This window comes from Hippichthys cyanospilos, chromosome 18, assembly GCF_059441005.1.
Source record: "Hippichthys cyanospilos isolate Australia breed blue-spotted pipefish chromosome 18, RoL_Hcya_1.0, whole genome shotgun sequence".
Lineage (NCBI taxonomy): Eukaryota > Metazoa > Chordata > Actinopteri > Syngnathiformes > Syngnathidae > Hippichthys > Hippichthys cyanospilos.
The window spans coordinates 12,907,470-12,920,183 of record NC_142386.1 but is presented as its reverse complement, the minus strand read 5'-3'; the positions used below and the strand labels follow the sequence as shown (position 1 = coordinate 12,920,183).

Genomic DNA, 12,714 nt, shown 5'->3' with positions numbered 1-12,714 from the left:
CATTATTTTATTAGCACATTAGATTAACAAAGCCTCTACTCACTTTGTTTCCACTTTATTTGTGCTAGCGCCATATTAACACTTCTAGCCTCTATGCTACGCTAACAATGCTAAGTGCTCAACCGCTTCAACTAACAAATAAACTCTTTGTTTTTTGCAGTTAATACATTTACATAATGGACTATTTTTGTTGTATTGAATTTATTTTGGATTGCAATTACCTGAATGATACAGTACTTATTTTATTGCATTAAAAAAAATGAAATGTATATAATAGTATAGTTGCATGCTACATAAGACACGATATTTAGGTGTAAGTAAGCACAGATAAAATGACCCAAAAAAAAAAGTCAATAAAAATACATACCATGTAAACAAATTTCATCAAGTTTATCCACATGGGTGTGTGTTGTACATGTGTATGTTTTGTGCTGTATTTCTTTTGGTATTGACGTTGTGCCATCCGGGTTTATTCCCAGATAACTGTCTGTGACTGTCCTTAGGAGGAAGAAAAAGTGTGTTCGCTACCTTCAAGGAGGAGGCTGCGCGAGCCCAACTTGTTCACATTTAAGTGCCGTAGACTCCACGCCGCCGCCCTCGCCCACCGCCGCGGCCCGCGGACCCCCCTTCCAACCACAACTACAGCAGCGCCCCCCTTCTGCCACGGCCCTGGCCAAACACAAGTTGTCAGCCATGTGACTCGCGTAGTTTGCGTTGCTAGGCTACCAAGACAAGAAAAAAAAAAATCAAAATGTGTATGGCTTTTTTTTCATGCTAAAAAAAATATCCACACACAGGTAGGTAGCCTAATAGCAGTTGGTCACTATTTTGCATTTTATCGATTAGAAAATTCAAACAAACAAAAAAATTAAACATAAGAGTCCATAACCTCAATGACTGATAAGCTGCACTATATTTTTTGGCACATGAGTATTTTGTATTTAGTGAGGTTGAATTTAATAACCAATGACTAATTCTTTAAAACGTTTCTTTTTTTCCCCCACATTGTTATGCATACACAGGAAACATATTTTTAACAGACGGAAATCAGATTTTTACCATTTTTTCATTAAAAAAGTCATCAGATAAAATAAAAACAGGAACCTTGTATTCCTGGTGGTGGTGGGGGGGTCGCCATTGGGGTTGCCTACATGTGCATTCAAGTCCTCCAGCAGAATGAGGGGGTCCCCACAACGTCCATCTGATAGCATTTTTTCAGTCTTTCCACTCATTTCGGCACTTTCATATTTTGTACTGGCTTATTTTACAGGTCAGAAATTTAGCTGGTGGCCAAACCTGAGAGGGATTGTAATTATTTTATTTTATTTTTTAACTCTTTTTCTCTTCGTTTTGGTTCGATATTTTGCAAACGATCTCTAAGTAAGATGACCAAATGGGTACTATTATCTTACATGTTGTAATTTTGTTTCAATCAGTGTTAGGAAGTTGCTGTAGGTATTGAACTTTCATAAATTTATGTAAAAAAATGTCTTCAACACATTTTAGTCACCTCTGTATCGTAAAGCAATATTTCCAAAGTGTTTTCTTATTTTTTCTTCATATGGCATGTTCTCATTTCCACGATTTTGCTATTTTTAATGTCCCGGAAAGACACATGAACGCTGTCCTTTTTTATATACATTTGATCAATTCTTGTTTTGTTGATGTATTAAAACTGTAAAATATGCATGATGTGCTTGTGTCTTTTGAGCCTGCCAAGAAAACCCGACCTGAAGAAAATTATGCTGTTTTATATAGTTACAGTATACAGTGATCCCCCCTACTTCGCGGTTAAAGGGGGCTGTCAACGAAACAATCCTTTTTTTTTTGTATATTTTGCCTATTTTATTTCCTTTCTCCTATTATTTAACATTACATTATCCTTATTAACATTATTGTATATTCATTAAATAACTAATATGACTTCGTTTGTTGAGAATTTGTTCTCGGGACTGGTTATCTGCACCAAGACTCCAGTGAAAGAGTACGCAAGTCATCACGGTGAACTTCACATTTATTTTGGCTCATGTTTGGTGTATCATGTAGCATCTGTTGAATAATAAATCAACAACAATCTTAAAGTCAGTCAACTAACATATAAACACTTAATCTATGAATTTACTGTATTTTTAGCCGACATTAGCGGGTTAGTAACAACTAACAACTACTAACTATAAAGCGCAACCTCAACACAAACAAACACATAAACAGAATAAACACTCATCGCTTACTAAACATAGGCAGTAGCCTGCGTTATCAACATAAATGATCAACTATAAATATGAGCTTAAGATGTCATTCACTGCGTAACAAGCCGAATGACGCACAGAGAACGTAAAAAAGGGAAACGGAAATGTAACGGACCCGACAAATTAAAAGCATGTATTTCAAAATAAAATAAAAACGTCACGAACTCTAACTCTTGAAGAATTCTTAACATAGTTATTAACTAATATTACTTCGTTATTTGATTAATACAGTACTGTATAATGTACTTTTTTGCTTTTTTCATTTTTTTTACATTTTTGCACATTTTTTAAATGATTTTTTATTTTGATTTTTTTTTTTTTCCTGGAAAAAAACGCGAAGTACTGAGACCGCGATATCTGAGACCGCGAAGTAGGAGGGATCACAGTATAATACAAATGACTTGACAGAAGTCAGTGATTTTTTTTCCAACGATTTGTAGTCGTAAAAGGATGATTTTTGATTTTATATCAAAATATATAACGAAAGAAAAAACTGACAGGGCACTTCAAATAAATATAAATATTAGTGCTAACTTAATACTTCCTAAAGCTATACGTTCCTCTCAATTGCTCAATGTATTTGAAAAAAATATTTGAAAAAACTCATGATTGTGTTGGACGGTCGACGCATAATGTCGCGTGATTATTACGTGACGCGAAACATCTGCTACGCTGCTTTATTTTTTATGTCATCCTGCACTCCATTGCAAGCGATGAAAAATATATATCTTTTTTCCATTTTGAAGCTAGGAAACATAATTTTAGGCTCACAGCGATGAATGAAGTACCCAGTTTGAAAAGCAAGAAAAAAAAACATCAACATTTGTTAGTGTTAGGCCTTGTCCACATATAACAATCCGCTGTTTATTTAAAAATAATAGTCACCTCGATGAAAATGCATAGTGCAGTTTCAAATTCGTGTACAAGTAAGCCAAGTCGCTAGGCGGCAGTAATGTCGCAAATTCTGTCCAATCAGAAAGAACTTCCGCCTCTGACGTAATCGGTATCCGTGTCTTTGGCGGGAAAAAGTGTAGCGCGATGACGGAAATCTCCCTTGAATCTGGTCACACGCAACCACGAAACCGGACGCTTGGCCAAATCTCCACTTAGAGGTTTTGAAACCTTGGATTTTGGTAGAAAAAAAAAGCCCGACCACAAATAGGGCAAAGCGGAGACATTTTCCGCCAGCTTGCAGTAGGCAAGGCCTTAGTTTGTGAACTGTCTTTGGTGCATTTACAGTAGACCCCCGGGTTACAGCGTACAGGCATTTATCTCTCTACGATTAATATTAACAACTGTCATGACCTGCGGGATTGGTTGTTGTTTTGCCTCCTTCTTGAGGCGTTTTTAGGTAATTGCTCTTATTTTCTGTTGGCGTCAAACTGCCTCCGCTACAAAGAATCAATACAATGTTGGTCTACTATTGGTGAACGTGATGGTGAACGGAGATTCTGGTCTGCTATTGGCGCACTGTCACAAAGATGGCTGCCTAAAAACTTGATCTTGTGTGAAAGTGCTTTCAATATCATATTTATGATGCAGTTTCATGCTTAATTCAAACTTGAATTGCTTATCCATGAGTCCCAAGATTTCTAGTGTTGTTAAAGAGAGAAGATGATGATTTATATGGAAACGAAGCTGGCGATATCAAAGAAGAAAATACAAGGAAGCTAAGCTAGCCTAGCCTAGGCTACCCTTACTCGAGTCACTCCAACGTAAATAAATCCTTTGTATATTTTTTGTTATTTAATTGTATGCATGTGTATTATATATAAGCAACACTTACTAAACTATTTTGATACCAATTTTTAATATGTATATACAATTTTTATGTTCTTACCTGGGGTGTCACACTCATTAGCCAATGAACATAGGTTTGGATTGCCCGCCACTCAGCGAATTCGCGTTACAATCCCAACCGTGGAACGGATTAATCTCGTAAATCGGGGGCCCACTGTACTTATCTTGTACGATATCAACTGTGAAACCTGTATTTTTCTGGGTAACTACGGCTAGCCTGAAGGGATAAACTCAGTCAACGCAACAACATAGGTACTTAATTCCCAATCTTATTTTTTTTTTAATATTACGTTTAAATCGATGTCTAGATATTCTAATAATTATTTTTGATTTTTTTTTTTCCGCACGTTTATTGAAAGGGGCAAAAACGATTTGTGTGGCGCCACACCCATTTTAAACACTGTGATAAACACAATTTGGCTGCATGTATTCTCATCGGCTGAGCAGACCAGCGACGCCATTTTGTTGATTTTAACGAAGTCGCTCTGCCTCGTACACGCTTCCTCGCGAGTTGGGGGTTGGAATATCGCTACAATTGATTGCTGCTGTCAATCAGAGCCAGACCACGCCCAAGGTAGAGCAAAAGTCTGGGCAGAGGGCTGTTTGAGTTAGTCATGTCAAAAAGTACATTCTGTGCATCCTCACTAGTCTAAACACGGTATTCTGATCACTACTGCGTTTGTGGAATATAATGCAAGCATAAAAAGCCACCAGGTTTTAATCACATCACAGGGCCGCCATTTTGTCCTCTACTGTCACCTACTGGCGAAAGAATGACATCAACGTACACGTATGGAGGACCGAAAGTGCCAAAAGTCAATAAATAAACGTACCATTCAATAATTAAATAAGTTTCATTACATAGTTAAATGTTTCTTTAAAGTTGGCATTCATTAAATCAGTTTATTAAATGCTTCATCGGTTAAATAAAACATTTATGTAATGAATGCCACATTTAATTATTTGCCACACTCCCAATGTTAAGGGTCTTTTTTTTAATATATTTTTTTTAATCAATCAAAAGAATGCATTTGAAGATTTAGAAATAGCTTCACTGATTTTATAAATGGTAATCAAGGGGATATTTTTGCTTTGGGGGCTGGATTTTTATTAGCTCTAAAAATATATTAAAAAAAAAAGAATACATACAATTTAACAACGCTAATAAAGATATAATTCAGCTATTTTAACTGTTGTAAAGATGTGGGGAAAATAAAGATTTTGACGTTTTTGCTATTTGTTTTCATTGACAAATTAATTTTAATGACATAAAATAATTATCATGTACACATCAATTAAAAAAAAAATCCAAGCATTTTTTTCTTCAAAAAAAATTTATTACCTCCTTCCATCATTGGTGAACATGTTGAAACCCACCTTAAAAACCTCCTATTATTCACTCCCTCTTCCCAAACCTTTTTTTTTTTTATTTAGAAACCAACCGAACAGGTAACAAAAGTATTGAGTAAACAAAAACGTTTGTTTTTAGACAACTAGACAAGGAAAGAAAGGGAATTGGGAGCTCATTTAAATAAAAACACGAGTTATAAATGTCATGCTAGTTTTGTACACAGATTGGAGGGAGGGATGATGGTATGGAAGAAAGCTATATAGTCAATATTAACAAAGTATGAGCAAGACCAGTGCAAGCAATAAAGCAGACACGTTTCTATTCAGTGTTGATGTAGTGATGGCGGGATGCACTACTTCTCCTCGCACCACTGGTTCTCTTTGCGCACCTGCAGGGGGCGACAAACACAGTTCATAAATGTTTTGTTTCATCAAGATTTTTTTTGCAACGTATTTTTGGGGATTTGTTTTGCTGTGGTGCCACTATGGAACTATGTTGAAATTGACGAGTTTCACTCAGTTGTGCAGTGCAGTATTTTGCAGAGGTGGGCAACTGACATTTTTTTTTTGCCAGCCTAACATTGTAATTCCTCAAAGCCCTGCCCCCTTTCTGTCGTCGTCCGTCCATCATTTTTTCAAACCAGATGAAATTTTAATTGTTGGGCTGTCAGTCCGTAGGCGTATTCATGCCCAACATTCCGCCACAACTGGCGGACAATGACCTTTTTTTTTTTTTGGTCCGTCATTTGCCAGGCGCTGTTTTACTTGTGTCTGCACTCATACTAATTCTTTTTGCTGTTTTTGTACTTACACTTAAAGTTAACATCAAGTCTGTGGTTCTACAGTTAAACTGCAAATACAAACACAGTAATATAAGTGTAACACGAAAACAAAGCTAAGAGGTTTAACCCTAAGCTATACACCATTATGTTTATTTACCCACATCTGAGGGAATGTAGGTAGGACGAGAGTGCATATCAATCATGTCCACTGGATGGTACAAGTATGATTTACATGACGCTCAAATGTTAGATGTCGGTTCTCATTTAAAACTGCCTGCCCTACAACTATAAAAGACAGTTTCATTAACATTTGTCAAATTTTCATCTGTCACATACACTACAAGTAAAACAATGTATTGCTGAGGTCGAATTTACTACAAAACAACAAAAAATTATCGAGGGAATTAAAAAACATCTATCTTGCATGTCCTGGCCAAGAGCCAATCAGAGAAAAAAATGGAAGTTTGGGTGCAGACCCATTGGTTACTTGAAAGAGACAGCCCTGCAGTGGAAAATGCCCTTATCAGCAAGCTATTTGTTCATGTAAAACATTTAAAAGGCAAAATAACACAAAAAATTCTCTAGATAATACATTTTAAACATTACTTTTAGCTTGTGGTTGGCAAGATTGTTGACAGTATGAGTTTTGGTTGATGAAACTAGGACTAAGAAAGGGAGAAACGACAAATTAACCATTCGGTAAATTCAGCTGTGTTATAGCTGTGAATGACAATTAGTGAATTGAAGCAAACCCCGTTTATTCACTCAACTGAACATGTTTCTCCACTGCTTGATGGCGCTTTAAAGAGACTATTGTCACATTGACTGCAGGCTGATTCCAGTCAGCACCAAAAGATGCAGATAAACACGGAAGTGAGTTGAATTAGATTTCATTAAGCAAAAAAGGGGAATGGCGGGCTGATGGACATATGACGGATGCCTGATGGACATCTGATGTAATGTGTATCCCAATGATTACGGCATCGGATGAAAATTGCAATTTTAATATTTTTAATTCACCGTTTTTTGAGTATTCCCGTCATTTGTCGGTCCAACGGCAAGTCTGTAGTACAGTGGTTCTGTTCTCAAAGTGGGATCCGCGGACCCCCGAGGTCCGTGAAATAATTTGGATTATTCTTTTAAAAAATGCATGTGTTAATTTCATTTTATTTTCTAAATAAATACATGTTTTTGTTTCCGGAAACAGTTGCAAACGGGGTCGTTGGAAAATTTGCATTCTAAGAGGGTTCCCTGACTCCAAAAAGTTTGAGTAGCCCAGGCCTAAACTGGCATAACGTCCGAAAGAGTCCGTAACATCCATTGCTTAAATTCTAACGTACCCTAAATGTCTCCAAAATCCGAAAAAAAAAAAAAAAAATTCGGTTGAAAGTGTCTGCCGTACCCACTAAAGGGTTAACCAGACTGGCACTTTGCATTGCGCTGGCTTACCTGGGCCTCCTCCTCCTCCGTGAAGTCGTTCTTAATGTTGAAAGTCTTACGGATCTCTTCAGGTGTTTTGCCTTTGATCATGTTGGCCACCGTCTTGCACGTCACGTCCAGCAGACCCTTAATATCCAAGTAATTGGCCGCCTGTTGTACGGAGTTGAACAGCAAAATATTAGGGATAGATATGGAAGTTAAGTGGTTCATGGGGAGCGGTCAGGTCGCCCTACGGCAAAAGTAGGGACTAACCCTAGTAGTAGTGTAGCGTTCGACTAACCATAAACTACCAATACCAAGTAGATACCACTTGTATACTTTTGACACACAAACATCCCCACCTGTAAAAAAACAGATCATTTCACAGACCCATATATTCCAAAACAACATTTTCCTTGAAATGTTATGAAGTAATATAATTGTTGTATTCCTCTAATTTGACCTTCATAATTGTAAAACTGCACCAACAGACCCTTCGATCCCAGGAACGGCTACTATTGCGAGTACTGAGTTAAAACAATTGTATATATGCTATACCATATTTGTTTTCTGCAATAAGTACGTATATTGGTAAATTAGTAAGGATGAATGTTTGAGATGGCACGTCTCCTACGACTGTAGTAACCACAGCGCGTGCCACAACTCGACCCAAGGACAGAACAGCACGGGGTCAGTCTTTGTGTTCCTGAGAAAGAAGATCACAACAAGGAAGTGCACATATACCCCCCACTATCACAAACTGATTGTTTGCATTGTTGCCAAGACCGCTCCCCCAAACCCTTTAGGGCAGCAATGGCTTTTGTACTTAGGGCCAACCCAAATGAACAGGGAGGTGGAAGGATCTGTAACCAGACCGGAAGAAGATCTGAGAAGCTTAGGTTCCTCTCCGCTCTCCTCGCGAGAAATAAAACCTTGTTGTCTTTCTCCTGTTTGTTGTTTATTCAATGTTCTAGGTTGCCTGAACTTAACATAGTGACACCCTGAAAAAAAAAGAAGCCAGGTCTCAGCCAGACACTGTACTCACTCATCCCTAGCCAGATAAACGTTAAAAAAAAATCCTTGGAACTAAACTTGGAAGAAGACATTTTCCATCAAATTGTTTGGTCTTAGTGGAGGCATGTGTGTCTATTATTTTATCTGAAAGGAGGAACTACTAATTTGGAAAAGTGATTAACTCATTCATTCCCAAAACGTATTTACACATCGTTGCAGTCCAGACATTTATTCCGGGGTACCAATTTTTTTTTTCTCAAAATAGCTTTCCTGAAAAATATATAAATAAAGCACTTGGGATTAAATGTCTAAAATTCTTGAACTATATGTGAAAATACATCTTTGTGATTGAATGAGTTAAGAGAACATTTGTTTCAACATTTTTTTTGTTTCAGAAGTCAAAAATGTTTTTTTTATCCAATCCCCATGCACGTACACAAACGATGATTCAAACGTTTCAAAACCCCTTCAATTCACATGGTTTTAAACAATATCTAGGATTTAATGTCTAAACTCTTTAAAAACGTGAAATTACGACCATGGCATCGAATGAGTTAAGAGGTCAAGAAATCTAAATGATTGAAAAACACAGCTCAGAGGGGAAAAACATTCAAGGTCATTAAACGTCATTAAGCTATCTGGAAAAAATGTTTTTGTATGATTGTTTTGGTTGGAATTGCATGTTTTTGTACATTAAAAGTTATCATGCCACTTGCCATCCAACAGAATTGCGACATGTTTATTATAAGCAATGTGGAAGTTTGTAAACAAGCGTGTTCATGTTTCACTTAGTGGAAGTCCACATTTGCCAGCAGCTCTAGTGTTACAGTGGACCCAGATCAACCAATGAGTGAGCCGTTGTGCGGTCATATGACTATGACATCACCCTTGTTGTTGCTTACCAGAATGAGCTCGAACAGGGTCCCTTGGTCCACTTTGAGGAACTCCTGGTCCCACACTGGGATATCGTCCGTCCTCTTCTCCTTGTTCTCGTCGTCCTCGGGGGGAGGGGGATCGTCCTTGTGGTGGGTGCACCATTGGATCACCTGATGCATACAAAAAGAGATTTTTTTTTTCTTTAATTGCAAGCCTAATACATTTGAAATATCTGGGCACTTTACCTTCTTAAGAATAGCTGCATTGACGTTGGGGAGCGGCACAGGGTCATCATCTCCTTCATCGTCCATCCCCAAATCTGTTAATTCACACATGCCGTTAACGTTTCACGCTAGCTGTCTTTTCAAAGAATTGAAAATAAAAATGAATGGTTATAAGTTACCTTCTAACATGGTTTTAATAGTGACAGACTGTTTGGCAATTTCCACATCCACCTCAAAGATTTCCCCATCCGAGCTCTGTAACTTTATTGTGGGCATTTTCTGAAACATATAAAGAGCCTCATCAGAAAGGACTGTGTGTTGGCCGGCCAAAAGCAATGATAATCAAAATATACGGTATATGCTGTATGTATGTATATATATATATGTGTGGGGAGTGCTGCTGCTGCTGCTGCTGGCTGCTCTAAAACGGCACATCATCCTTCTCACTATGTATGTAATATCAACAGCGGCCAGAAGCGGCGCCAAAAAACAAAGATCAAGCACAAACATATTAACTGTTAAACCAAATCATTTCCAGCCCACGAGGCCCAGTACCAGTTGATCCGCGGACCAGTCAGACCGGTGGTTGGGGACCGCTGATGTAAGGTACAGTAGTTGGCTTTTAAAATGTTAATATCACCGAGGATAAGCTTAATTAATCGTGGCAGCCAATATCATAATCGTATCGCGATTAATTTTCAATTAATCATGCAGCCCTAATATATACACACGCTATCTATCTATCTATATAAATACAAAAATCCAAGAGTACAATGTTCAAATACAGGATGCTCTGTTTACTTTCAAATGACCAAAGTGGCAACACAGTTTTTTCAATTGAGCGAAGGATAGGAACACATTAACTAAGAAAAAGACGCACCTTCAAAAATGCCTCCAGTCAAGAGTTTTTATATCTCTAATGGTCGCATCAAGTGTGAGAGCCACCACAAAAACACACACTAACTGGTGTGTACATTAGACCATCATATGAAGCCATTTTCGAGTGTAAATGGCAGTGGATTTCAGCGGCTGCTGCATACCCTTGAACCGAGGTATGAGATTCCATCATATCTCTTTAATCGCACAGATGACAAGAAATCACACTTTTTTTTCAGTTTTTGCCTACTGACAGGGTGAAAACAAAAATAATCTAACTATCCTTCAATTGCTGCTAATTGCAAAAAAATGCACCTTGGCATCCCTGCAACATTAATGACCAGTGAGAACGTCTTTTCTATGGCAGGTGGTATAGAACTGCCCAAGGAGCACAGAGAAAGTGAACATGCTTGTTTTTCAGTGGGGAGGAAAAAAAAACACAACTTGATAGTCCCAGTTCGCTGGCAATTGGCACCATAAAGAAATTGTTGTGGTGCCCAGAAATAAGGTCCCTATTGTAGCTATTATTTGCATTAATGCTTACGTTATTCATGTGAAGTCGCAAGAACAAAGTTTATCCAATGAAACGGGGGCAAAATGGGGCAGAACAATAGTACAGTGGGCCCCCGGTTTACGAGATTAATCCCTTACGTGGTTGGACTCGTAAATCATCCCTCCTTAAACAGTCTTTTTTTTGTTTTTATTTTGTTCATGTTCAACTCTTGGGTAAGAGGAAAGATACTATATCTATATATCTGCCTTCTGTCTGTGTGTCTGCCTGCCTCTGATATGTTTTGACGAAAAAACACATTTTTGACAGTGATTGCAGTTTGGGAAAAAATAACCTTCTCAAGGTCTCATCTTTCATTTCCCAGTAGTCAAAGGGTTCAAATTGAATTCCAAGTGTATAAGACTGTGACACAACTACAGCTTAAGCATGCGAATGTCAACATAAACATAAGTCCCTTTTGTTACAGGCTCATTTTTTAACAGTAGCTGAGCTACTGAATAACAAAATAAAGGCACAGATTGTGTTCTATATAATGGTTACCAAGTGGTTTACAAAACGTTTGTCAAATACCAATTTGTTACCATTCATTTAATCAACTGGAAATCCAAAATATCGCCACTCAGGTCATTTAAAAGTAATAAAAAGTATCGTTATCCATAAACTGAGAATAAATAAATACTTACGAAAGTAGGTGATGATAGATTATTTGCATAATAACCTAGTGACATGTTATTGTAAAAGCTAACCACTAAGGTTTAGGTGCGGGTCTGAATTCTGACGTTTGCACACAGTACATTTGACACACTGTTCTACCCTGCGTGTGCTATATTCATTAAAACAAGTGCTTCGCCCATCAAGCGTGAACCTTGACTCACAGAGAAACAAGCAGGTTTCTACAGTGATGAAAATATAATTAGTTCTTATTCATTAAAATCATCCACATTGCTCAATTTGTTCGCAAAACCTCGCCACCAGATCTCTTTTGAGTACGTCATTTCGGCGTTTAACACTAAAACAAGGCTTCGATTTAATTAAAATATCACGTTTAACAGCGTCCTCGTTGAAGACTACTTTAGTGCTTATAGCATCCAGCGTCGATTAGGCCAATGGGCTAAATTCAAATGTTCTCACTTCTTTTGCTCACTGTCGAAAAGCATGCACATAAATCTCCTAAATAGAGCGGCTAGGCTAGGCTAGGCTAACATTAGCAAGCTAAGTCACAAAGGCCACATCGCCGCTGCAACGTAGAACGTCGAGAGACTGAGACAGAGGGAATTCGAGCCCAATTCATGTCCGTCTTTCGATTTAAGACTTAAGATATACCTTATATTGGTTCCAACCACGCAGGTGGGATTCTATCCTCTGTTGTCAGTTCTAAAAGGAAAATGGAGGACCTGTAGGTGCTTGGTGCTGCTATGGCGTTCGCTTTGTCAGTTACAGTGTTGGAGGGGAGGGACGTACTGATGAAGGAGCTGTTCATTTATTTATTTTTTTAAATCTATTTTTTACATACCTGGAAACCACCAACCTTTATTTATATTCGATTTAACGGGGATATTCATTACCATTTTGTAGAAAATAATTTATAGTAAAAAAAAATATCTAGTAAGAAG

General features: G+C 37.7%; 2 protein-coding genes across 11 annotated transcripts in view; one reads left to right on the top strand and one right to left on the bottom strand.

Annotated features, from left to right (window-relative positions):
* The window catches only part of tcf7 (transcription factor 7), a 46,710-nt gene extending 45,023 nt beyond the window's left edge, over nucleotides 1-1,687 (top strand). For 7 of the 10 annotated variants that reach the window (XM_088440752.1, XM_088440751.1, XM_088440754.1 and 4 more), the window contains one exon: nucleotides 504-1,687. In XM_088440752.1, coding sequence (XP_088296878.1) covers nucleotides 504-699 — 196 coding nt within the window. In that variant the 3' untranslated portion in view covers nucleotides 700-1,687. Of the gene's footprint in view, nucleotides 1-479 lie in introns of all 10 variants that reach the window. The other 3 variants (XM_088440757.1, XM_088440755.1, XM_088440759.1) reach the window with 2 other exon arrangements.
* Nucleotides 1,688-5,364: 3,677 nt separating this feature from the next.
* On the bottom strand, nucleotides 5,365-12,591 carry skp1 (S-phase kinase-associated protein 1). Its single transcript, XM_088441599.1, has 6 exons — nucleotides 12,425-12,591; nucleotides 9,894-9,993; nucleotides 9,736-9,809; nucleotides 9,517-9,660; nucleotides 7,631-7,771; nucleotides 5,365-5,788 (listed from the first exon to the last, which is right to left on the bottom strand). The coding sequence occupies exons 2-6, from the start codon at nucleotides 9,988-9,990 to the stop codon at nucleotides 5,753-5,755; spliced, it is 492 nt and encodes a 163-aa protein (XP_088297725.1). The 5' UTR covers nucleotides 9,991-9,993; nucleotides 12,425-12,591; the 3' UTR covers nucleotides 5,365-5,752.
* Nucleotides 12,592-12,714: the final 123 nt, after the last annotated feature.